The 25,207-nt window shown below is 47.9% G+C and overlaps 2 protein-coding genes across 2 annotated transcripts in view; both read left to right on the top strand.

Annotated features, from left to right (window-relative positions):
• LOC125623890 (uncharacterized) overlaps window positions 1–10,391 on the top strand; it is a 49,359-nt gene extending 38,968 nt beyond the window's left edge. The window contains exons 9-15 of the mRNA XM_048823949.2: window positions 284–358; window positions 4,420–4,509; window positions 5,028–5,182; window positions 5,953–6,114; window positions 6,720–6,790; window positions 7,242–7,346; window positions 7,712–10,391. Of these exons, the coding sequence (XP_048679906.2) occupies window positions 284–358; window positions 4,420–4,509; window positions 5,028–5,182; window positions 5,953–6,114; window positions 6,720–6,790; window positions 7,242–7,346; window positions 7,712–7,866 (813 nt within the window). The 3' untranslated portion in view covers window positions 7,867–10,391. The remainder of the gene's footprint in view (window positions 1–283; window positions 359–4,419; window positions 4,510–5,027; window positions 5,183–5,952; window positions 6,115–6,719; window positions 6,791–7,241; window positions 7,347–7,711) is intronic.
• A 9,524-nt stretch (window positions 10,392–19,915) lies between these two features.
• LOC142071076 (uncharacterized) lies at window positions 19,916–24,993 on the top strand. Its single transcript, XM_075125379.1, has 6 exons — window positions 19,916–19,952; window positions 21,490–22,338; window positions 22,787–22,893; window positions 23,524–23,642; window positions 24,416–24,549; window positions 24,950–24,993. The coding sequence occupies exons 1-6, from the start codon at window positions 19,916–19,918 to the stop codon at window positions 24,991–24,993; spliced, it is 1,290 nt and encodes a 429-aa protein (XP_074981480.1).
• The last annotated feature ends 214 nt before the right edge of the window (window positions 24,994–25,207 follow it).

Raw genomic sequence — 25,207 nt, 5'->3', positions numbered from 1 at the left:
CTAGCGTTCATTTCCCCCTATAGAAGTTATTGCATGTGATATTTGAGTCTAGTAGTACACTTGCAAAGATAGGAGATGCATGCAGATTCCTGTGCTTGCTGGTTATCCTGATCCCCTCATGCTCCCCTCCTGTCTTGGCCCTCTGCCCATTTCTCCCTTGCTATTGCTCATCCTGTTTCCCTACACCTGGCTCCCCCATATCTACATGCCCCCATGCTCTTTTGTCCTTGGGGTCCATTTTCTCAGCCTCCGTTCTGAGACACTTTTTGCGGTTGTTCTGCAGAATATACTGAAGAGAACCCCGCCCGAGTCGGATGAAGAAGTACAGGCCACACAGGCTTATGATGCACTGGAGAAGGTAAGGAGCACCAGACCATTCTCCACTAGCAGTGTGATTGCCAAGCTGCCAGTGCTGCTTTAGACAGTGAACCAAACAGCTGGAGGGACTCCCACAGCACGGGACTCCCTTCAGGGACAGACTGAAATGCTCACATGATCTTACTGCTCATGTGCTAATGCCACATGCTCTTGAAGTGTAAGCAGGGGCTGATGGGCACTGATAATGTCACACTACTTTCTTTAGTTTTCACTCTAGGCATTCTCTCCCATGTGCTGATTGGCTGTTCATTCCCTTCATCTTTCATTTACCTCAATGTGTTTAAACAGAAGTCTCCATCACAGTTCAGGGCAACTGCACCTGTATTTCCCCCGTGTGGCTCCAGCCAGGGCATCCTGTCTCAGGCTTCCAGCTCCCCAGCCATCAGCTCTCTCAGGTAGAGACCTGCGGCTCTCTCCCTCCTGACCACTTTTTGCCAGCACTGAGTTCTGCAAGTCAGAGTGCCTCAGCAGGCCTGCTTTGCTTTCTCTTCAGAGGCTATAAGCAGCCTAATTGCCTACAGTTACAAGCTACCACACAGCCCTTTCTAAACAAGCATATTTCTTAAGGTGAAAACATTACAGAGAAAACATTAAAAACACTAAAGGAACATACCCGCATGGTAAAAAGCTTACCAGAGATTCCCACCCCCACCCAACTCCAACTGGGGCTGATCAGTCTTTCGAACCCCACCAAGGGGTTTTCCTGTGGTTACAAGTTAATAATAGCTGTTAAATTAATGGGGGAGCTTGTTCTGAACGATAAATCCTTCCTTTCTGCAGCTTGGAGCTGTGATCTTCCTATTCCAAGGATAGGTAATCAGCAGACAATGGGTTTCTCCTCACGGCAGAAGGTTGGGTCCAGTGTTGGAAATTTGCATTCACCTCCTCCCAAGTATTTCCTAGAAAAACCACTCAATTTTGTTTGTCCCAAAGGTTCCTTCTTGTCTGGCATAACGTTTAAAGCTTTGAAGCTTATGACACTTCGCAGGGTTTATGGGGGTCACATCTCCCCCCTAGAAAAGTTACATACAATTCTACAATAATCCATAAACTTTGCATCTTTAATGCAACGAACTCCAAAGCTGCATCATTCAATAAGGTTTTTCAAGGATATTGCAGGAAACTACCATATCTATCCCCGCGCACCCATATCATGACACTAACATACCACTTGCACAATCATCAATCCGTATGCTGTATCCCTTTCCCCTACCTTTTGTCTATTTAGACTGGAGCTCTCAGGGGCAGGACTGTCTACTACTTTGTGTTGGTACCGTGCCTGGCACAATGGGGTTCCATTCTCGGTTAGTCACAATGCACTATGGTAATAAATATGATAAATAGGGCAATCATTTGAGGAATCATGATGTCACACCCTTCATGGCAGGTATGCTCCACCCCTGCAACCACTCAGATCAGTTTTTTACATGGTGTGCACTCCCTCCTATGCAATCCCACCCTTGCTCAAGTCTCATGGAATTGAGTCTCCCACAGCACAGCAGCTAGAACATAGGAATTTGGGACCATTGGGTGTGGGGAAGAATGTCACACACTGAATCCTGCACTTTGCAGCAAAGTGGGTCCTAGATTGTACTTGAGCTAGTCCTGCCCGTTGGAGTGTTGCTCCTTTCTTCTGTAAATCCACATTGCCATGCACTATTAGCAGCTGCTGGGTTTCAACCACCTTAGACAGCCCTATATTTAAGGCTAAAGAGCATCCTCCTCATGTGGGGATAGTGAACAGATTTAGTGGAGCAGGAGGTGGGTCAGGCCCACGCAAAGGTGAGGTCTGTGGTTAAATATTATCTAATAACCCCCAGCTTCCTGAATGCTTGAGATACTGCCTGTAGTAAAAAAAAAAAAAAAAAAAGTACTTGTGGCACCTTAGAGACTAACCAATTTATTTGAGCATAAGCTTTCGTGAGCTACAGCTCACTGCATCAGATGAAGTGAGCTGTAGCTCACAAAAGCTTATGCTCAAATAAATTGGTTAATCTCTAAGGTGCCACAAGTCCTCCTGCTCTTTTTGCGGATACAGACTAACACGGCTGCTACTCTGAAACCTGCCTGTAGTAAGTATTGCTCCCAAATGACCAGTGACTTGACCCAGTTCCCAACAGGAAACAGTATTTTGATGCATCTACTGCTTCCCAGATATCCTGATATTATTGTAGCACCTAGGAGCCCTTTGTGCCAGGTGCTGTACAAACACAGGGCAAATAGATAGACTAAGCTATTTGGGGCTGGAACTAAGCATAAGACAGGAGACAACAGATGGGAGCACAAGGAAACAATCGTGGTCAGCATGATAGGCTGTGATCTTAATATACCAGCAGCCTAACCATTGCGGATTTTCTTGTAGGAAATACCAGCAAAGGCGGAATTTGAAGGTGGATAATGAGTTACTTTTGCAAATGTTTACAGGAGCGCCACCAAAATGTTTACAGGAGTGCCTAAACGTGTTTGTTCGAAAATTTCACAAGTGGACAATGGAGGCTGACAGCCAATCGGAGGAAGGAGTTGACCCTTTGATACTGAATGATAGGTAGTATCATGATGCTAGCTAGGGTGGGGAGAGGCTGTGAAAGGCTTTTAATGTAGAAGACAAAAAGAAAAGGAGTACTTGTGGCACCTTAGAGACTAACCAATTTATTTGAGCATGAGCTTTCGTGAGCCACAGCTCACTTCATCAGATGTTTACCGTGGAAACTGCAGCAGACTTTATATACACACAGAAATCATGAAACAATACCTCCTCCCACCCCACTGTCCTGCTGGTAATAGCTTATCTAAAGTGATCAACAGGTGGGCCATTTCCAGCACAAACCCAGGTTTTCTCACCCTCCACCCCCCCACACAAATTCACTCTCCTGCTGGTGCTAGCCCATCCAAAGTGACAACTCTTTACATAATCAAGTCGGGCTATTTCCTGCATAGATCAAGGTTTTCTCACATCCCCCCCACCCCCATACACACACAAACTCACTCTCCTGCTGGTAATAGCTCATCTAAACTGACCACTCTCCAGGTTTAAATCCAAGTTAAACCAGAACATCTGGGGGGGGGGTAGGAAAAAACAAGAGGAAACAGGCTACCTTGCAAGGTAGCCTGTTTCCTCTTGTTTTTTCCTACCCCCCCCCCCCAGATGTTCTGGTTTAACTTGGATTTAAACCTGGAGAGTGGTCAGTTTAGATGAGCTATTACCAGCAGGAGAGTGAGTTTGTGTGTGTATGGGGGTGGGGGGGATGTGAGAAAACCTTGATCTATGCAGGAAATAGCCCGACTTGATTATGTAAAGAGTTGTCACTTTGGATGGGCTAGCACCAGCAGGAGAGTGAATTTGTGTGGGGGGGTGGAGGGTGAGAAAACCTGGATTTGTGCTGGAAATGGCCCACCTGTTGATCACTTTAGATAAGCTATTACCAGCAGGACAGTGGGGTGGGAGGAGGTATTGTTTCATGATTTCTGTGTGTATATAAACTCTGCTGCAGTTTCCACGGTAAACATCTGATGAAGTGAGCTGTGGCTCACGAAAGCTCATGCTCAAATAAATTGGTTAGTCTCTAAGGTGCCACAAGTACTCCTTTTCTTTTTGCGAATACAGACTAACACGGCTGTTCCTCTGAAACCTGTCATAATGTAGAAGACAAGTAGCTTCGGTTGGATGTGATACAGAAGGGAGAGCCAGTACAGCGAGGCAAAGTGAGGAGTGTCATGGTCAAAGCAACAGGCTAGGAGAGTGTTCTTTGCAGCAACATTCTTAACGGCTCTGAGCAAGACAAGGCTGGATTTGTCAAAACCAGACACAAGGAGGTTGCAGTAATCGAGAAATGATGACAGCACTCCTCACTCAGAGCAAAGCTCAAAATCAGGGACTAAACCTCCACAGTGAATAAAACTAACCATTTGGCCAAGCAAACACAGCATCCTCTCTTTGGAAAATAAGGTTCTGGGAGAAAGAACCCTGAGGGTTGTGCCATCTACATCTACCCACTCCCAGTGGGCAACTCCCAACAACCTTTTCCTCCTTCCTCTCTGCAGCTCATAAAGGACTGCAACGAAAATGTCCAGCGCATGAAGAGCACTGAGGAGTTGATCTACCTAAGCCAAAAGATTGATTTTGAGTGCAAGGTGAGAACCTGCCCCACTCCCAATTTCTACTTCAGCCCTTCTTACTACCCTGACCCAACACCACTAACCCATCACTGCACACTTAATCCGTCGTCTCCCACCGCACCATGTATTTTCCAATACGTGAGGAGCACTGGTGAACTAGTATAGAGCACACAGAAAATAGAGTTGCAGTACAAGGTGAGACGCTCCCCCTGGGTTGTTCAGTAACCTGACCCACTCTTGTACATCAGCCCAGCACCTCACTCCTGTACAAGAAGGGGAGCGAGAGCTGGTTCTGGTGTCATCCCTGGCATAATGCAGGGGAGTAAACAAGAGCTGAATCTACCCAATTCATCTACCTCATCCTGGAGTTGGAAGAAGCGGACTCAGGTCACAACTTGCCCACCTACAACAGGGGAGATGAGAGCAATCTCAAACCTTGTCTTTACCTGGAACCCTGTTTGAAGGCATAACTCCAGCCCTAATGCACCAACTTCCATGGGTATCTAATCATGGCATTCTTCCCTGTCTCACAGATATTCCCACTGGTCTCACAGTCAAGGCGGCTGGTGAAGTGTGGTGAGCTGATGGCGTTGGACAACAACACTCTGAGCCCCAAGTGGAAACTCAACACCCGCCCCATCTATCTGCACCTCTTCAATGACCGCCTGCTCCTGTCCAGGCCCAGGGAGTGAGTGTCCCAGACTGCACCTCTCACTGACCTCTAATCTTGGGTCCAGAAAGGGGTGGGGATGTTGGTGAGGCAGTGTCCCTTCCCCCATCAGATTCCAGCCAGCAGATGGCAACCTTTGTCAGCTAGACTGCTCAGTTTAGCAGTCTCACATCTCATGAACAGCCTGCAAGCTTCATCATGCAGCACCTTCACTTCCAAACTCTTAATTACAGCATTCTTATGTAGTTCTACATACCTTCCTCCCCTTTGCACCCCCCCCCACCCCACACACCTTTATGCTTCACAGCATAACTTAATTCAGTCTAGTTTTGTTCAAGGCTAACTCATTTCTCCCCCAATCTGTTTTAGCTTAAGGACTGTATGGATGACCAGAGAACCAGTGGGAATATAGCATGACAAGAACCTGAAATCTGAGTAGTTGAGGAAGGGATTCTTTAGTCCAGACTCTCTCTTTTAAGTTGTAAAATATTTAACCAGCTTCTGACGAACACTTGTGAGAAAAATGGCTTGTGATAGATTCAAACAATCCTGCCCCTTCCATTGAGGGCTAAGAAAAATCCTGTTCCAATTCTCTGGTCTTCCAAGAAGACCTCTAGCAAAAGCAGAGAAGATGAGACTTTATAGGTTTAAGGTGGAACCCCCCCCCTTTTAAGCCTTCTTGACCTATCAAAGCAGCAAGAAAGGGTCCAAACCCCAATGTTTTATCCTGTGTACGTCACTTTTAAAGCTAACATACAGTTTCTCTAATTCCCCCTCTTTCCCTTTAGGGGTGGGCGCTTTGTCGTGTTTGATCATGCTGCATTTTCAGATGTACGTGGGGAGAAGTGTGAGGTGAAGCTGCACGGGACAAACAAAAATGTTTTCCGCCTTTTTCTCCTTAAGAACAACCAGGGGAAAAGAGTGGAATTCCTCTTTCGCACAGAGACACAGTAAGAACCAGAGATTGTTCCCACTGAATCCTAATGCCAATTATACATATGGTTGCAGCTGCCAAAACCCTGTAACCCTCTCAGCTGCCTAAATGCCCAACATCCCCTGCTGCTTCTGAGACCCAGAGGACACTCTCTTACAAGGAAGTTGCAAGCCTCCCACCACGCTTTCCAATTATCCCAATGCGTGGTCATATTGACCCCTTAATCCCATCCACTGAGCCATCTTTCTCCATACTGTCCTGTACCCTTGTCCTGTTCCATACCCTCTTCTCAATTACCCCATTGAACAACTACCCAGGCAGATATCTCAAGTTCCTAACACCGTGTCTGGGATATCAAAAATTGGGATACCAAATTGTTTACCATTTACCAAAATGTGGGAAATCAGTTTTTCAACCCCTTTCTCTTCCCTCCTTCATTTAGCCTCAGATTCTCACTAATCCTTCACTTCCCCTATTTAGCTTCCTCTTTCACTTCCCCAAGAGGTGGTGGCAGGCACTTCTTTTCTCCAGTCCACCCCTACACAAACAACCCCCCCACCCCCCATTCTCCTGGCTGCTCCATTCTTGTCTCACCAGCATCTGTATTTTGGTGTTTTCCAGCAGTGAGAAGCTGCGGTGGATCTCTGCTCTGGCGCCACCACGAGGAGAACCAGATCTCTTAGAAAGCCCTGGTGAGACTGCTCAGGCGCTACAGGGCTGGGTGGGAAGTCTTGCTTAATGGGCAGAGTGGTGTCCCAGTGAGGAGGAAGATACAAGGGTAACATGGATGCAGGAGTGAATCTGAAGAGGAGCATTCACTCTCCCCTTTACTTATTTTACAAATGTCAAACTTGACTCTTATTTTTCTTCCCCATATCTCCAGATGATGCCCCTCAGTCTCTACCTTCCCCATCCCCTCCACAGCCTCAGACACTCATCACAGGTGTCACCCCTGACATGGGCGCTCTTCCACCTCCCCACTTTTCAGATGCTGGGCCTCACCCTAAATGGGTCTCCCTCACCCCTCAGGTGTTGTGCCCAACCCTCACATTCTTCCTCCCTTGGGAAGAATGCGTTACCCAACACTTGCAATCCCTCTCACTCCTCCAGCCTGCTCACACTCTCCACCCCTCTCTCTCTCAGACTCACCTCAAGTTCAGTGCATACGGACGTACAAAGCTCGGGAGAATGACGAGCTGGCTCTGGAGAAAGCAGATATCATCATGGTCATGCAGAACAGCAATGACGGTGAGTGGAACAAGCCGTGATCTTCTTGGAGAAGGGGGGTGAGAACTGAGTTGTATTAGGATGTCTCTTTGATTTCAGGGCCATTAGGCTATATAAAGGATGGAGAGAGAGGCTGTCTTCTCAGAAAGTATCTTGCCCCTGCCTATGGGACTGGAAGAAGATTCTCCCTTGCCTACCTATTATCTGGGGGTCTCAATTAGACCATTAAACAAATAGACCATGTGGCTTGAAGACAGCAAGGGGATCTCTTTTTGGCTGGTGTGTTGCTCTAGTTTGCTCAGTTGGGATGGGGCTTTTTTGAGGTGGGAAAGGGAAATCTCAGTCAGTTTGTCTCATGTTCTCTGTGTCTGCCTCCACCCCTGCAGGTTGGATGGAAGGAGTGAAACTCTCAGATGGAGAGAGAGGCTGGTTTCCCTCAGAGCATGTGGAAATGATCTCCAGCAAACATGCACGCCAGATGAACCTGAAGGAGGAACAGCGTGTGAAGAATGCCAAACAGCAGGTCTTCTGTAAGAAATAGGACTCTCCACTTCCTGTTGCACCCTGTACAGTCTTTCTGGTATGGAGAAACCTGACTTAAGAAACCCTCTCTACACCACATTCTGGAAGAAACAACTCTTCCAAAATAAAAAATGAGCACTTAGTACTGTCAGACAAAGTGCTGCTACTAAAGAAAGCAGGAATTCAGCCAGGAGTAAATATATTCACTTCTACTGCCTCTGTAGTCCTGGTGAGACCAAGGAAGAAAAGAAGCTGCATATATTGCTTGCTTTGTAGTAGTAGGGAGGGAACATATGAGAGCAGAGGACTGGGACTCAGGACTCTTGGAAATCTATGCCTGATTTTGCCACTGACAAGATGTGTGACCTTGGGCAAGTCACTTCAGAACTCTGCCTCAGTTTCCCCATCTGTAAAACGGGAATAATACCTACCTCACGGGATGTTGTGAGGCTAAATTCATTCATATTTGTAAAGCGCTTTGAGTTCCTGAGAAGAAGGGTACTATAGACGTGTAAAGAACTCTGTAGTTAAGGTCAAGGAGAACTTTTCATTTCAACCTCTTCTGAGGGTTCTTTAAGTGGTTTTAATTTCCACATATTTTCCATTTAAGATAATATATAATGGGCCAAATTTTCTGTTGATGTAAGTGGGTACAATTCCATTGACTTCAAAGAAGTTCTGCACTTTTATACCAGCTGAGTTTAAACCAAAGTCTCAGCAAAAGATAAGTTTTAGACAGTATGAGAAAAATCCATTTGAGTTAGGTGAGCATGGGGAAAGAAATTTTTCCCTCTAAAATGTTTTTCAGACCTTTTGGCAAATTTTTTTTAAAACGATTAGTGATTTTTGGGCACTCAACCTGAGATACCTTGAAGGAGCCTGATTTTCAGGAAGTTCTGGTCACCTGCCTTTGGAAAACAGTGTCCCATAATCTCTAGTTACTTTTGAAACTCTTGACCAAGGTTTTGTTTTACATGTTGGCATATGCTCTGTAATTAAATTTAGTTGTTCTTGAACGGCAGGAAAGTGGAACTGCATGGCGTATGCCTAATCTATTATAGCAGATGTGATGCAACATTTTGCACAATTATAAAACATAAAGGAAATCTATAAACCATAGATATTTTTAAGCAAAACATGTAACTGCAGTTTGTTGTCGTTCCATTTCTGTGCAGTCATCGGGTTTTAAGTGAAGCTTATGTGCAGAATGTGTCCACTGTAGAACATTGCTTCAACTTTAAAATATTTTTCCTTCCGTATTAAACAAAGGAGGGTTTTTGCATGTAATTATGCTAAGACAACATCAAGGTTGAGAATTTAAACACAAGAAAGTACGAAAGCAACACCTGTAGCCTTCTTGCTTCGAATGTATTTGAAGAATTATTGACCTTTGTATCTCTGGATCTTTGTAATATCCTTTTGATTTCCCATTTATATTGTATGTGGCATAGTTTGTTCCAGCCTATTTATGCCAGTCATTTGAGCTGGATTTTTTTTTTGGGGACCTAATAAACTTATGCACTTCTCCAGTTAGGGTATACAAATTTACCTGTTCTGTTTCAGTTAGTCTATCTTTTCATAGGAACACAAGCTCTGTGCCTGTAACAACTGCCAACATTTGAACACTCCCCTCACCCCCAAAAACTAAAACTATTTTTTTTCATATACGACTACCCTCCCACACCATTAGCTTTTTTATTCTGCATTGACATCTTTCGTCACTTCCACAGCAGCCATGACATCGAACACTATGTGGAGCGATTATACTCGGAAAGAGACGACTGCCCCTGTAACCTCCATACCACATGCATCATCTGTCACCAGTCATCTGTATACCAAGGTGACCTGGGAGGATGACCTCCTGAGAGAGGACACTTCGTATCCACCCCACTGAGGCTGAAGGACAGGATGGTTATGATGTCCTGCTAGCCATGCAAAAGACTGGTCTGCTGACTACACAGGGCCTCCTTAGAGAGGCCTAAAACTGAGCCTGGGTCCACTTTTAACAGCTGAAAGCAGCTCCCGGAAAGGGGGTAAAGGTGAGTCCTACCTTCAAACCGGAGGTAATGACAGACTAACAAAGGTAATCCTCAGCCACCCACCTGAATTTCTATCATAGTCCCAAATACAAGATTCCAAACTTCATGCCTACATGGTACATATGAAATCCTCTGGGACAAACTCATGGATGTCACGTGTTCCTGAGTCACCTTTACGGAGTGCATAATCTTTGAAGTCACTCAAGAGAATAAGCCTGCATGAGAACTCTCGAGGCAGTCCGAGATTCAATCGTGCAGCCTGCACGTCACAGCGATTTCAACTTAACTTATGATCCATCTAGTGTAGTACCCTGTCTGATCGTGATTAGTACCAGATACTTCAGAGAAAGATATAAGAAACCCTGCAACAAGAAACTGTGAAACAAATCTCTTCATAGGGACAGTTCTTTTGTTACCTCTAGTAGGTAAAGAATGGCATAAACCTCTAAGCATGAGGCTTACCCCTTCTAAAAAAATAAAGTTTAAAAAATTTTCACAATTGAAACTGTTCTCATTAACTATATAAATCCCAATCTGGGTTGGTTTTTTTGTACGTTTGTTTTTGGTAGCCTGCTAAACTCAGTCTTAATTCTATTATGGCATTGAGTTCTGTAGGCTTACTGTGCACTGGATTAAAGAGTGTTTCTTTTTATTTATATTACATTTACTGCCCTTCAAATTGGTTGAATGTTCCCTTGTTCTAGTATTAAGAGAGATTGGGCACTTGTGTTTGTTGTTCCATTTCTACACCAATTGGTTTTGTACATCTAAAATCAGTTGCAGACTATTACAGCTTCTTTCCTAACCATGTCAGCGCATGCAAAAAACCAAAAACACCTGTAGAGGTGCTAACATAAGGCTTGCTGGATCATTCAGCCCAATCTTAGTTATAGAAGCAAAGTCAGGGCCTCATCCACAAGCAAATGATGGATAGCAAGAATTTGATTCATCACCAAGTTTACATCGAACAACATGAACAGAAAGGGCAGGGTTACTGCCAGCCAGTTCCCTATCATACTGAGGAATGATCTTAAACAATACTAGTGAGACATATGGGCAAACTGGATCTATGAGAGAGCCTCAGCCCACCCCGTTTTCCCATGTTCATCAATAGGAATCAGAGACCCCAATCACCAATGAGCCTACATCACTCTCTCATCATGTAGCTCCTTACCGATCCCTCTGGGTTCCTAGGGTGGGTAAGGATCTCGACTTCCCCACGAGAGTACAAGGGTATCACAGACCTTTCGCCACCATACTGAGGACAAGTTGGCATGTCTATAAATTGAAACAGAGGCCACTTTTTCAGGGCTCTCCTTTTATCTCCACCACCTTACTCCATATACAAAGAAATAACCAATCCAATTAAACAGCCCAGCCAACAAAATAAACCATGCCACCTACTGCCATATACACTAAAAGAAAGTCTAGTTATACACACCAGAATACAGTAGTCCAGGTGTGGTTGTCTCAGTACTAGAGAAACAGAGCAGAGTTAGCAGTGCAATTAAAAAAAAAAAAACTGGAGTCTGGTGGCATCTTAAAGACTAACAGATTTATTTGCGCATAAGCTTTTGTGGGTAAAAACCCCACTTCTTCAGATGCATGGAGTGAAAATTACAGATGCAGCAATAAATATACTGACACATGAAGAGAAGGGAGTTACCTTACAAGTGGAGAACCAATGCTGACAGGGCCAATTCAATCAGGGTGGATATAGTCCACTCCCAATAATTGATGTGGAGGTGTCAATACCAAGAGAGGGAAAATTGCAAGAGTAGATATAGGGACAGAGTAGGCAATGGGGTTTGTTACAGGGATTGGTTCTTGGGTTAGTGTTTCTATGGTATGGTGTGTAGTTGCTGGTGAGTATTTGCTTCAGGTTGCGGGGCTGTCTGCCTGCCTCCCAAGGTCTGTGAGAGTGAGGGATCATTTTCCAGGATAGGTTGTGGTTTGTTGGTGATGTGCTGGAGAAGTTTTAGCTGGGGTCTGTACGTGATGGCCAGTGGTGTTCTGTTATTTTACTTGTTGGGCCTGTCCTGTAGTAGGTGACTTCTGGGTACCCATCTCACTCTTTCAATCTGTTTCCTCACTTCTCCAGGTGTGTATTGAAGTTTTAAGAACCCTTGATAAAGATCCTGTAGGTGTTTGTCTCTGCCTGAGGGATTGGAGCAAATGCAGTTATATCTTAGGGCTTGGCTGTAGACAATGGATCGTGTAATGTGTCCTGGATGGAAGCTGGAGGCATGTAGGTAAGTATAGTGGTCAGTAGGTTTCCAGTATAGGGTGGTGTTTAGGTGACCATCACTTATTTGCACTGTAGTGTCCAGGAAGTGGATCTCTTGTGTGGACTGGTCCAGGCTGAGGTTGATGGTGGGATGGAAATTGTTGAAATCCGGGTGGAATTTTTCAAGGGCCTCCTTCCCATGGGTCCATATGATGAAGATGTCATCAATGTAGCGCATGTAGAGCAGGGGCGCTAGGGTACGAGAGCTGAGGAAGCGTTGTTCTAAGTCAGCCATAAAAATGTTGGCATACTGTGGGGCCATGCGGGTACCCATAGCAGTGCCGCCAACTTGAAGATATAAGTTGTCCCCAAATCTGAAATGGTTGTGGGTGAGGACAAAGACACAAAGTTCAGCCACGAAGGTGTGCTGTGGCCTCATCAGGGATATTGTTCCTGATAGTCCATCCTCGTCCATGGATATTGCAGTCCATCCTCGTGTGGAACATTGGTGTAAAGAACCTCTACATCCATGGTGGCCGGGATGGTGTTTTCAGGAAGATCACCAATGCATTGTAGTTTCCTCAGGAAGTTGGTGGTTTCTCGAATATAGCTAGGAGTGCTGGTAGCATAGGGTCTGAGGAGAGAGTCCAAATAGCCAGATAATCCTGCTGTAAGAGTTCCAATTCCTAAACTGATGGGGCATCCAGGGTTTCCAGGTTTATAGATCTTGAGTAGCAGATAGAATACCCCTGGTGGGGGCTCTAGGGGTGTGTCTGTGTAGATCTGTTCCTGTGCTATAGCAGGGAGTTTCTTGAGCAGATGGTGTAGTTTCTTTTGGTACTCCTCAGTGGGATCGGAGGATAGTGGCTTGTAGAATGTGGTGTTGGAGAGTTGCCTGGCAGCCTCCTGTTCACAATCCAACCTGTTCATTATGACTACAGCACCTCCTTTGTCAGCCCCTTTAATTATGTCAGAGTTGTTTCTGAGGCTGTGGATGGTGTTGCGTTTTGTACAGCTGAGATTATGGGGCAAGTGATGCTGTTTGTTCACAATTTCAGCCTGTGCACGGCTGCGGAAGCACTCTATGAAAGTCCAGTCTGTCATTTTGACAGTCAGGAGGAGTCCACGCAGAATTCTTTTTCTTGTAGTGTTGGTAGGAGGGTTCCTGTGGGTCAGCGAAGTGTTCAGTGGTGTGTTGAAAATATTCCTTGAGTCAGAGGTGGTGAAAGTAGGCTTCCAGATCCCACAGAACTGTATCATGTTAGTGAGGGTGGTGGGGCAGAGAGTCCCTGAGATAGGACAGACTCTTCTGCCGGGATAAGTGTGTGGTTGGATAGATTAACAATATTGCTGGGTGAGTTAAGGGTACCACTGTTGTAGCCCCTTGTGGCATGTAGGAGTTTAGATAGTTTACTGTCCTTTTTCCTCTGTAGAGAAGTAAAGTGTGCATTGTAAATGGCTTATCTCGTTTTTGTAAAGTCCAGCCATATGGAAGTTTGTGTGAAAGGTTGGTTTTGTATATGTGTCTCCAGTTTTGAGAGCTCGTTCTTGATCTTTTCCTGTCTGCTGTACACGATGCTGATCAGGTGGTTCCTCAGTTTCTTTGAGAGCGCGTGGCACAGTCTCTCACCATAGTCAGTAGTTTGTCGATTGCAATGGATTTTTTACCTTCGTCCATTTGGTATGATGTCCATCTGTCTCCACTTGATGTCTGTCTGTATCTGTGTGAGTTTTTTGGTGAGGTTGATCAATCATTTGCATTGATTCAAAGATAATCAATGCAAATGAGCAAAAGCCTAGGGAGAGTCACTCTATGAGATGAGATGAAAAATTAAGGCCCTGATCCTGCAATCAGCTCTATGCAGACAGGCATCTGCACCCATGTGGAGCACATTGCAAGACTGGGACCTAAAGTCTGTGTTTTGGCTAAAAGATGACAGTAGGGTTGCCAATTTTCTAATCAGACAAAACCAAACAGCCCCATCCTGCCCCATTCCCCGAGGCCCTGCCCCTTCTCCGAGCCCCCATCTCTGCTCACTCCATCTCCCCTCCCTCGGTCACTCGCTCTCCCCTACCCTCACTCACTGGCAGGGGATTAGGGTGTGGTCTCTGGCTGGGGGTATGGGTTCTGGGTGGGGCCAGAAATGAGGGGTTCAGGAAAGGGTTCCGGGCTGGGGCAGGGGAGTGGGGGGGTGAGGACTCTGGCTGGGGGTGCAGGCTCTGGGGTGGGGCCAGGGATGAAGGGTTTGGGGTGCAGGAGCGGGCTTAGGGCTGGGGCAGGGTGTTGGGAGGGTGCAGGCTCCAGGAGGGAGTTTAGGTGCAGGAGGGGACTCTGGGCTGGGGCAGAGGGTTGGGGTGCAGGGTCCTGGCAGCGCTTGCCCTGGCTCTCAGGAAGCAGCCACCAGGTCCCTGCAACCCCTAGATGCGTGGGCAACCAGGGCAGCTCCGCGTGCTGCCCTCGTGCCTACAGGCGCTGCCCCTGCAGCTCCCATTGGTCATGATTCCCAGCCAATGGGAGCTGTGGAGCTGGCCCTCAGGGCAAGAGCAGCGCGTGAAGCCTCCCTAGCTGCCCACGCATCTAGGGGCTGCAGGGACTTGGCAGCCACTTCCAGGAGCCAAGCGGAGCTAGGGAAGGCAGGGAGCCTGCCTTAGCACTGGGCCCCCACTGCACCACTGACCGGACTTTTAATGGCACAGTCGGCAGTACTGATTGGAGCCACCAGGGTCCCTTTTCGACCAGGCATTCCAGTGGAAAACTGGACACCTGGCAACCCTAGATTACAGTGAAGATATCATAGCCAAGCGCAAGTATTTGAAGGAGATCAACATCGTGGAGGAAGAGGAAACATTCAGGGTGATATAAAGGACTGTAACGAGGAGTAATGGAAAGAAAGTAAGCAGGGAAAAAAGGGAATAGCATAAAAATGCCCTTATGGTAAGATCTGTTATGCATGGGATGTAATAAATTCCCCTAAACTTGACTGAATAAAGACACTGGGGAATGTCCAGGGCTCTAGGAACAGTCTCACAGCAGGCAAAGAGGAGAAGCAGCAGCTAAAGTAACTGAGCGTTTCACACCTTTTACTCACAGATATCACACGGAAATATAGGTGACACTGCTTCAGACTGCAGCTATTTCGTTTTGTGTGGGATGGGCAGCAGCAATGCAGGTCAACTCCCTTCAACAGAGAAGTTGCTGACCCTCCACAGGGAAAAAAAATCAGTTTCTACAGAAGTGTTACCCACATTCTCTTTAGAATAAAAACCTGAGACATTTTAAAGAGATCCTGAAAAGGCCTGAAACTGCCACCCAAAAATCAAATACCAAAAGTAACATTCCTTGCTATAGTAAAAGGAACAAAACACTACTACCTACAGGTCAACAAATAAATACAGCACTACTCCATACAGGAACATTCCCAAAAACAGCCACAGAGCAAAGCAAGGAGGATTCTCCTCTGTTAAACCCTGTTCATGCTAATAGTCAAAATGGATTTTGTTTGCAATGCTCAGCTAATTCAGTTACAACAGATGCCGTTTGAGCTGTGTCCACACGCTAGCCAACTTGTCTCAGCTGTGGCTAAACCACATTTGAACATCCACCTCTTTACCATGCTGCCTAACTGTGCTCTCAATCTCAGAGGCTCGTTCACCTGCACATCCACCAATGTGATATATGCCATCACGTGCCAGCAATGCCCCTCTGCTATGTACATTGGTCAAACTGGACAGTCTCTACGTAAAAGAATAAATGGACACAAATCAGATGTCAAGAATTATAACATTCATAAACCAGTCGGAGAACACTTCAATCTCTCTGGTCACTCAGTTACAGACCTAAAAGTTGCAATTCTTCAACAAAAAGACTTCAAAACCAGACTCCAATGAGAGACTGCTGAATTGGAATTAATTTGCAAACTGGACACAATTAACTCAGGCTTGAATAGCGACTGGGATGGATGGGTCATTACAAAGTAAAACTATTTCCCCATGTTTATTCTCCCCCGCCAACTGTTCCTCAGACGTTCTTGTCAACTGCTGGAAATGGCCCACCTTGATTATCACTACAAAAGGTTTTCTCCCCCCCCCCTCCCCCGCACTCTCCTGCTGGTATTAGCTCATCTTAAGTGATCACTCTCCTTACAGTGTGCATGATAACACCCATTGTTTCATGTTCTCTGTGTATATAAATCTCCGCGCTGTATTTTCCACTGAATGCATCCAATGAAGTGAGCTGTAGCTCACGAAAGCTTATGCTCAAATAAATTTGTTAGTCTCTAAGGTGCCACAAGTATTCCTTTTCTTTTTGCTCAATCCTACATTCATTTAACACAATGGGACTACTCACACCTTCGTACTTGCTGCATCAAGGCATTAAATACTACAGTGATAGATGCCATAGAAAACCGAGAGACAGAAAGAACACATACGACAATGCACTCTGGGATTGCTGGGGGAGAGATGGACTGTCCTAACTAGTAATCCAGACACAGTGGGAGTGCTCTTGTCCACACTGCAAAAAATTAAGTGCAGAGCCACTTATAGGAAGACTGGTTATAAGAAAGATGATCCATCTTAGGTTTCTGGCAGTGGCAAAAGACCATTAGAGGCACCATGCTTACTAAACAGGTATTCACCATGTGTGCAGACATGAAGCATGTTTAGACCCAGCCACATTACTGAGTGGTTACAATCTTGCTTGTAAAAGTTCTAGAGAGGTCTCAGCTTCTGGTGCCATCTCAATCAAAGCAAACTACTGTGCACTCCTTCCACAGAGCACCAAAACCAGACAGAAGCCAGATATACACACTCAGGGCCCAATTCACTGTTGCCCAGCATTTTGTGTAGACATTGACACAGGTGTGAAGTGGGTTCAAATACCACCAAATCAGAATAGTGGCATCATATACCTACTTTGCACTCATAAGCAATTACACAAAGTGCAGGGAAAGAGTGAATGGAACCCCTAACCCCACCCCATTCCTATACTGCATTACCAACAAGCTGATTTATCTTATCATACTTTCTTGCTTACTTTTTGCCTTACAACATATGATGACTGGCAGGGAAATCCATTTCATTTCTGTTTGTATTGAGTGTCAATTTCAGGCTCAAGAGCTGTAATGTTTGGATTTTAAACATTTATGCTTGGGAATGTTTGTTTTTTAAAATACAGCCATTCTGACTGGCCCTTTAGTTTGGGGCCAAATTTTAATATATTATGCTCTTTTAACATCAAAACCAATGATGCAAACAAACAACCATATTCAAAAAAGAATAGCGTCTACAGCAACATACAGTATCAAACCCTAAAAAGACAGATGCCAAAAGAAACAAAAAGTTCTCAGAAACTGAACACAGAAAAAAGAAAAACACACAACAAGCTAGACCAGGGGTGGGCATACTTTTTGGCCCAAGGGCCACATCTAGGTGGGGAAATTGCATGCAGTGCCATGAATGTAGGGCTGGGGCAGGGGTGTGGGAGGGAGTGCAGAGTGTGGGAGGGGGTTCAGTGTGCAGGAAGGGGCTCAGGGCAGGGCGTTGGGGTGCAGGGTGTACAAGGGGGCTCAGGGCAGGGTGTTGGGGTGCAGGAGGGGGCTCCGGACAGGAGGTTGGGGTGCAGGAGGGGTGAGGCAGGGGGCTCAGGGCAGGGGGTTGGGGTGCAGGAGGGGTTCGGGGTGCAGGCTCCGGCCCGGCACCACTTACCTGGAGCAGCTCCAGGGTGGCAGTGGCACACAGCGGGGCAAAGACAGGCTCCCTGCCTGCCCTGGCCCTGATCTGTGCCACGCTGCTCCCAGAAACGGCCAGGATCATGTCCCTGTGGGCCCTGGTGGGGGGGGGAGGGGGTAAAAGGCTCCGCACGCAGCCCTCCCTGGCAGGAACCTCCCCCGAAGCGCCCATTGGCTGCGGTTCCCCGTTTCCAGCCAATGGGAGCTGGGGGGGCGGTGCCTGCAGGCAAGGGGCAGGCACTGAGCTGTTTGCCCCTCACTTCCCCAGGGATGTGGTGCTGGCTACTTCCAGCAGCAGCGCAGGGCCCATGGCGTCACTGGGGTGGCGATCCCTCATGCTGTAGTTTGCCCACCCCTGAGCTAGATGCTATAGACTTGTACAGAGTCTGCTAGGGTGAAGTTTCTATTTTGCCCCAATCATTTTTGTAAAATACAAGCAGGCTTCTATCAAATATAAAATAAGTGCTCAAACTGGAAAGCAAAACTAGAAGGTAGAAGACGAACCAGAAAGCCAAGGAGGAACAACTTCATAATCAATTGTCTTCTACAGAAATAAAGTACAAGAAACACTTCACCAGGCTACCAGAAATAGTCTAAGAGTCCAACTAAAAACAAAGGAAATAAAACTGGAAAACCTTGGTAAAAGATGGGGGCAAGAAACATGGCTCTAACCAGGGCGGGGCAAGTGGGTCAGCTGCCCAGCTCAGGGTGCAAGGCCACAGGGGCAGAAAAATGAGGCAGAGTTGGGGGCAGGGCATGTGGGGTCACATGCCCCACAGATTTCTGTCTTGCATTTTGTACAGAGGTTTTCTGGAGCCACGGCAGTTGTGAGCAAGCTCCTTGGGGAAGCGTTTTATGGCAGCCGGACTCTGCAGACAGGGGCCAGCTCCAGGGGAGGGGAAAGAGCATGTCAGGAGCACAGCTTAGAGCTGTGCCACCCACCCTGCCTAGGGAGCACCCAGCCGTGCAGAGGTGGCCCGGCTTAGGTAGCAGGCCAGGAAAGGCTGCCGGGCAGCCAGCCATTGCCCTGGCTCCCACAGCCCAGGGAGCCAGAGGCCCGAGTGGCTCCCACCAGCTTCCAATCTGCCAGCTCCTGATGGGGGCCAGGCCCCAAGTTGGAAACCCTTGAAATCTGGGGGAGGAGGGACCATGTGACCCCTCTCCCCCATGCATCTCCTCTACTGCTTGCTCACCTTAGGCACTAAAATGCCTAGTTACGGTTCTGGCAAGCCAGACTCATGGGATGTCACAGCTTCATGCAGAATCAGAAAAAGGCCAAGAACTCGAAGAGAAAACCCATAGGGCAAGCCACGCCGCTCCGGAACCTGCCCTCGACACAGGAGCCAGATGTACTGTAGCATCTTGGCAACGCTGGACAATTTGCCATGCCAACTGAATGATCAGCCTAATCTCATCTATGGGGGGTCTCAGGCTCTCCTCCTCACCCCCTGTCTCTTTTCTGGGACCCAGCAACCAGGGCTGGATTTCCATTTCGGCACAGTAGGCACGTGCCTTGGGGCACCAGCATTCTCGGGGCACCTTCGCTCTCTCAAACTGCGTGCAACACGAAGGTCAGCTGGGGGGGTGGGGTGCAGAAGACGCTGTAAATCCTAGGGGTGCATAAGGTGTAAATCCAGCCAGGCCAGCAACCTGTCTCCCCGGGGGGCCTCTTCAGGGACCCAGAGCAGTCGCTTTTGCCTTGCCTTGCCCTGCCCTGTCTTCGGGGACGTGGGAAGGGGGTTGGCCGCTCTCCCTTTGGGGACTCAGGTTGGTCGCTCTCGCCTTGGGCCCCCCATTGGGGATGGGGGGGCGGGAGTTGGTCTGTCCCTCCTTGGCCCCTTTGAGGGCCCGGTGTCTCTTTCTCACTGGAGGGGCGTCTGGCTCTCTCCCTCCCCGCGGCGCGGGCTGTGCGCGTCCCTCGCCGCCCCAGGTGGGTGTGATGAGCCTCCCGGCGCCGCCGCCTGCCTGGGGCGCGGGTTTCGCGCCCGCTGCAGCCGCCGGCGGGACGTTAACGCGGCGCCCCGCGGCCCCACCACACCCCGGCTGGCTGGCGCGGCGAAGCCCGCACGCAGGATGGCGGGGGCGGGGGAGCAGCCGCTGCGGGGCTCGGGTAAGCTTAATGGCTCCGGGGGAGGCGCCCGGCAATGGCCCTAATGAGCGCAGCCCCCGCGGGCACTAACAAGCCCATAACCTGCCCCGCTGCGCGCCGTCCCCTCCTGCAGCGCTCCCCGGGGACACCACCCCGCTCCCAGGCCGGGGTGCGGCCACCGCCCAGGGGGGCTCGAGCAATCCCAGGGGCAGGGCAGAGTTACCTCCAGGGGCTGGGAACAGGGGTGGGGAAGAGTAATTGCTCCTTGGCTTTAGTTCTACCCCTGCAATTGCCAAGGGCCCCCCGTGTTCCTCACGAGGCAGGTGCCTGCTGCAACTCCCTGCTCTGGCCTCCTGGGATCAGCCCCTGGGTGGCAGCACTTTGCGGCGGGAGCCGGTGGACCCTGCACCTCGCCAGCCAGCGTCGGCGCTGCCCGCCCGTACCTGAAAGGGTTGCTCATAACAGTGAAGTAAAGGGGGGAAACGAAATGCTTAACCGACATTTTGGGGATGGTTTACAAACCAAGGGCCCAGTTGGGCACTCCGTGAAATCCACAGGAGCTTTGCTGTTGACCTTGATGGGCACAGTGTCTGGCCCTCATTGGTTACTACATGCCTCTAAAGTAAAGCCCAGATCCACAAAGGCATTTAGGCTCTGAACTTCCATTGACTTCAGAGCCCTACATACCTTTATAGATCTGGGCCTAAATGTCTCAGTGTGCACTGGCATCTTAAGTCTTGTAGAAATGACTGGCTAGTGGACCTGCAGCAATACAGGCTTGTGACGGTAAGGCATAAAAACACGTTACCCTTTCTCTTGGATTCTAAAGGGACTGTTTTGCCTGTGTCCATGTGCTCCTCACCCCTTTGCTTTCCTTTTTCCTTTCTCAACCTGGTTGGCTAGGTCCCTACAGCCCTGATTCTGGCTGTTTGCCAGCCCTGACTAAGCTGTGCAGTCAGGTTATTTGACATCTTATGTTCAAAATAACCTTAGAAAACTCCCATGTCCTTATGCTTGTGGTTACACCAAGGCACAAAACTTTTAGGGAGGTGCTGGGAGCACCTGGCTGAAGGTGAAGCAAAAGAACACAACACTCCTCACCCAAGGATCTTTGGTTAACCAGCTATTTGAAGTTCTATTGCTAGAACAATCCCCTGTCCACCAAAATCTCTTCCAGTTACGGCTCTTCATCTAGAAGTGGACCAATGCTATATTCCATTTGGTCTGTCATAACCATTCCCTGTCTCCCTTCCTTGACAGCAGCAGGACCCAGTGGGGACTGTTCAGTTCCCTGGGTACCATAAGGGTCCATCTTTCTCCCAAACCCCTATTGTTAATATGGGTCCCTTGTTTACATCTACCATCCCTGAAGTACAGGGCTCCAGGCCCTTATAATTTTGGGAAAGAGAGCTGGTGATTACCCTTCTCATGATGCTCCTGTAAGTGAGACCCCTGCAGAAGGCAGAGCTTTCTCACTGAAACATCTTCCCTCTTCCCATGAGCTTTCCTATCCAGGGACTGCCTTCTCCTAACATTACTATGTGCATTTGCTTTGTAGTAGGTGAGGAGGAGCAGCAAGAACAAGTAGGGGAGGCATCACCGCTGAGCACTAAACGCTTCATTGCGGATGTGGCACATGGCCCAGGGAACAGCTTGCTATCTACTTTCAACACCGTGATTGTAAAAGATGAGTCTGAGAGTATCCTTGAAGCAGGATGTGGTGCTAATCCCTTAAAGGAAGAGGAGGAAGATGAAAACTACTGCATGGTGCAGGTGGGAGGCTCACCCAGCCTGCACCCACCAGCCCTAGACTGCCAGCCTGGGAGCATCCTGGAAACAAGAGATGGTGCTGACTCTGTAAAGGAGGAAGATGGAGGTGGAAACTACTGCATGGTGCATGTGTCTGGGTCACCCACCCTGCACCCACCAGCTCTGGACTGCCAGCTCAACTATGCCACAATGTGTGGGTCACTGCCAGCTTTCTTTGGCAACATGAACACTGTGCCCCAAGTCCCCGGAGCTGAGTTTACCCAGGAGATCCCAGATCAGTCACAGGAAAGAGCTGAGGGGTATTACCCTGATAGCACAGAAAAGGAGACCAAGAAACAAAAAATCAGTGACAGCAGTGGAATGTGCTCCCCAAAGATATCCAGTGTTGCTCCCGGGGACTTTTACAGCCTGGCACAGCTTCAGGATGTGAATCTGAATCTTGGCCATGCTACTCGCAGATCAGCCCGGTGTGCGGCAGCCAGCACTGCAGGTCAGCAGTCCTACAGGGTGTCATCATTCCAGGAATCTGGAGGTGGTCAGGATGTGGCCAAGGAGAAAAAAGTGCCACCAGAGAACCCAGAAGAGCAGGGAGCTCTGCCACCTGTCCGAAAGAAAACACGCACCTTCTACAGTGCAGGTAGGAATTGGAAGATACTGGGAGCCACCTGGCAGATAATGATATTTGTAGACTAGGGTACTAATGTTACTGAGTGCATATTGAATAGTATTGGGGTGCAACTAGGAGACACTGGACAGCCCTGACTGTTGTTTGTACAGTCAGCTCTCCATTGTTAAATATTCAGGAATATCTCCAATTAAATTAACCTGGAAAGTTGCTAAGTGCATACAATTGTTCTGGTGTGGAAGAAGATTTTTGTTTTATGTGGTAATATATTTCTGTTTTGAAGACACCTTTTTATATCATTTTTATTTATTTATTTATCAAGTATTTTGAAAATCAAGTTTCTTTCTTTTTTCCCCCCGTCGGTTTCTTTCTTTCACTCTCATGTCACACACACTCTCCTGCTCTCTGCTTCATTTTTCTCTTCCTCGCTCTCTCTCTTTCAACAATACCTCCTTTCCAGAGCAGCTAGAGGAATTGGAGAGGATGTTCCAGGAAGACCATTATCCTGACAATGAGAAGAGGCGAGAGATCGCTGCTGCCGTTGGTGTAACACCACAGCGCATCATGGTGAGTCCCTTGTGGTTAATGGCACTGCATCAGAAGAACAAGAGAAAAGGAGAAAGAGAGCCAGGAGGTATGGAGGGAGAGAAGAAGAGTTCATTTGGAAAGGGAGGGAGACTGCAGCAGCCAGCGATGTAAGGGGCAGGAAGGTAACTCACAGGGAGGGACAGTGACAAAAGAAAATGGCAAGGGAGCCTCCGTTGACTTCTTCTCTCTTCCTGACCCTTAATGTGAGGCCGGAGATTGTGAGGAAGGGATGCAGATGACAGTGGACTCCTTGCTCAGCCTCCTTGTCTTTCTCTTGGGGCTGTTTGAAGAGGAATGAGGGTAAATGGGAACTGGGGGTGATCTTCCTGCTGATATGTCTCCCTCTCCTGAGGGCATTAGGGAGGAGCCAGGAGATTAGGGAGGCTTTCTATAGATTTGTCTCTCTCTTTCTCACTCTGTCTCTTGGGATGGGCCATCTGGACATTTGCAGGGGATGAGGTGCAGGGGAGAGGCTTCTTGCTGATTTCTGTTTCTCAGGATTGACTGTGGACATGATCTCTGTTGATTTCGGTCTGTGTCCCAAAGGGCTTAGGAGGAAGGGATGCAGATGGTCTCCTCACTGAGTGCTTCTTTCTCTCCATTTATCAGGTCTGGTTTCAGAATCGCAGAGCAAAGTGGCGAAAATTGGAGAAACTGACTGTGAAAGGGAGCAAGAAATGCACATCATCAACAACTCTGTCCGTTCCTTCAGGAGCAAGCACTTATGGGTGAGGGGACACCCCCCCCCTTTTCTATTTGTTACCAACCACTTAAGAGTGAGAGTTCCTACCCTCTCCCCTGCTCCATTTCATTGGTGCCAGGAACCTTATGGGTAGCTGCAGCTTTTGCATCATGCCAACTGGTGAGAGACTTGTGCGCCCTCTCCCATTTCAAAACCTGACTTGGATTTGGAATAGAGTTTAATGGATAATGCCCCAAGTGATTTATTAGCCTGTGCGATAGTCTTCAAAGGAAAATGGTGGAATCTCCATTGCTTACAATGTGCAGGGAGGAGGGGATGAGATAAGAGTGATCTAGTAGATTTTTTCCATCCTCAACGTCTGTGAGCATGTTGGCTAAAGTCCCTCTTGCACCTTATTCTCCTCATAGTTTAAGTGCTGCTGGGTCCACAGGGGGATATTTCCCTCTCTTCCCTCACCCATTCATGTTTTCCTCACAGAAAATGGGGTTCATTGGAGAAATGGAAGTTGGAGTCTTTAGGGGAAAGGGGTTTGTGCGAGGGTGAAGTGGGAGTATGCAAAGGCTTTCCAGGGGGAGGAGGATCCTCCAGGAGAGTGGGTGGAAGGGAAGATCTTTCAGAGACCGAGGGAGCTAGAAGTTAAGGTCTTGCAGAGTGAGGACGATAACAGGAATTTGGAGTGAGAGTTTCCTGAGGAAAGAAGGGGAAGAGTTAGAAGAGTGGGTATTTCCAGGTCAGCGCTCGTCTCACTCTGCCTCTGTTCCTTCCATCCTTGCTTATATATTTTACTACTTCTTCCAGGCCATCTCTCCTGCCTATGCCTCCACTGCCTGACATCATTCATGACCAGTCTGCCATGCTCAACATGGATACCACAGTTGGGAACTATCCCAGCATGCTCAGTGGGCATCCTGCGCCGCTCGTCTGCTCATCAGGTGAAAGCCATTCATGGTTGTATCTCAGTAAGAATTTGTGTTTCTGTCTGGCATTGCTTGGTGGGGTTACTGCTGCCTTCAGGATTCTGAACACAGCCTAAGGAAAGTCACGCAGGTCTCCACCCAAAGCAGAAACTGTGAAATGGATTTAATACATCCCTGCACATGCCCTCTAATGAAATTACCCACTATGTTGTGCAGCTTCTCAGCACTGAGGATGGGGTCAAAGTTCGAAATCATTACAAATTCCTTACCCAGGTCTGACATCTGTAAGGCCAGACATGATCAGCCTCACTTCCTTTAATCCCAGTTTGCTAGATGTTAGATACTGGTGCCATTAGTGTTGTTTCCCTGAATGATCATGTCGGGTTTGTTCTGCTTGTTTGTGCTCCTGTGGCAGGCATGCACCCTACACATAGGTCTAAACTGAAGCTTTTCAGCTAGAGCCCAGCCCACAATAGAGGAGAGTGTGTGAGGAGGTGAGTCACATTAACAGCAGCTTTTGTAGCTGAATGTGAGCCAGTCTCCATGCCACTCTGAGTGCCCAGGGAGTATAGGCCAGAACAGCCCCTTCTAGACTATTTTACACATTGCTGTCTTGACCAGAATAGGGACAGAGCCGCAGCCTTGCCATTGTTCCACCCCATCCATACCTTCA

The sequence above is a fragment of the Caretta caretta genome, chromosome 1, assembly GCF_965140235.1.
Source record: "Caretta caretta isolate rCarCar2 chromosome 1, rCarCar1.hap1, whole genome shotgun sequence".
NCBI classification, from domain to species: Eukaryota; Metazoa; Chordata; order Testudines; family Cheloniidae; genus Caretta; species Caretta caretta.
Note: the sequence above shows the minus strand (reverse complement) of the source record. Positions and strands in the feature narration are given on the sequence as shown.

Bases quoted from the DNA above. Each gene is read 5' to 3' on its own strand.
- LOC142071076 (XM_075125379.1), top strand. From the start codon at position 19,916: ATGGCGGGGGCGGGGGAGCAGCCGCTGCGGGGCTCGG. The intron at 22,339-22,786 runs GTAGGAATTGGA...CCTCCTTTCCAG, and splicing joins ACGCACCTTCTACAGTGCAG to AGCAGCTAGAGGAATTGGAG. The intron at 23,643-24,415 runs GTGAGGGGACAC...TACTTCTTCCAG, and splicing joins TCAGGAGCAAGCACTTATGG to GCCATCTCTCCTGCCTATGC.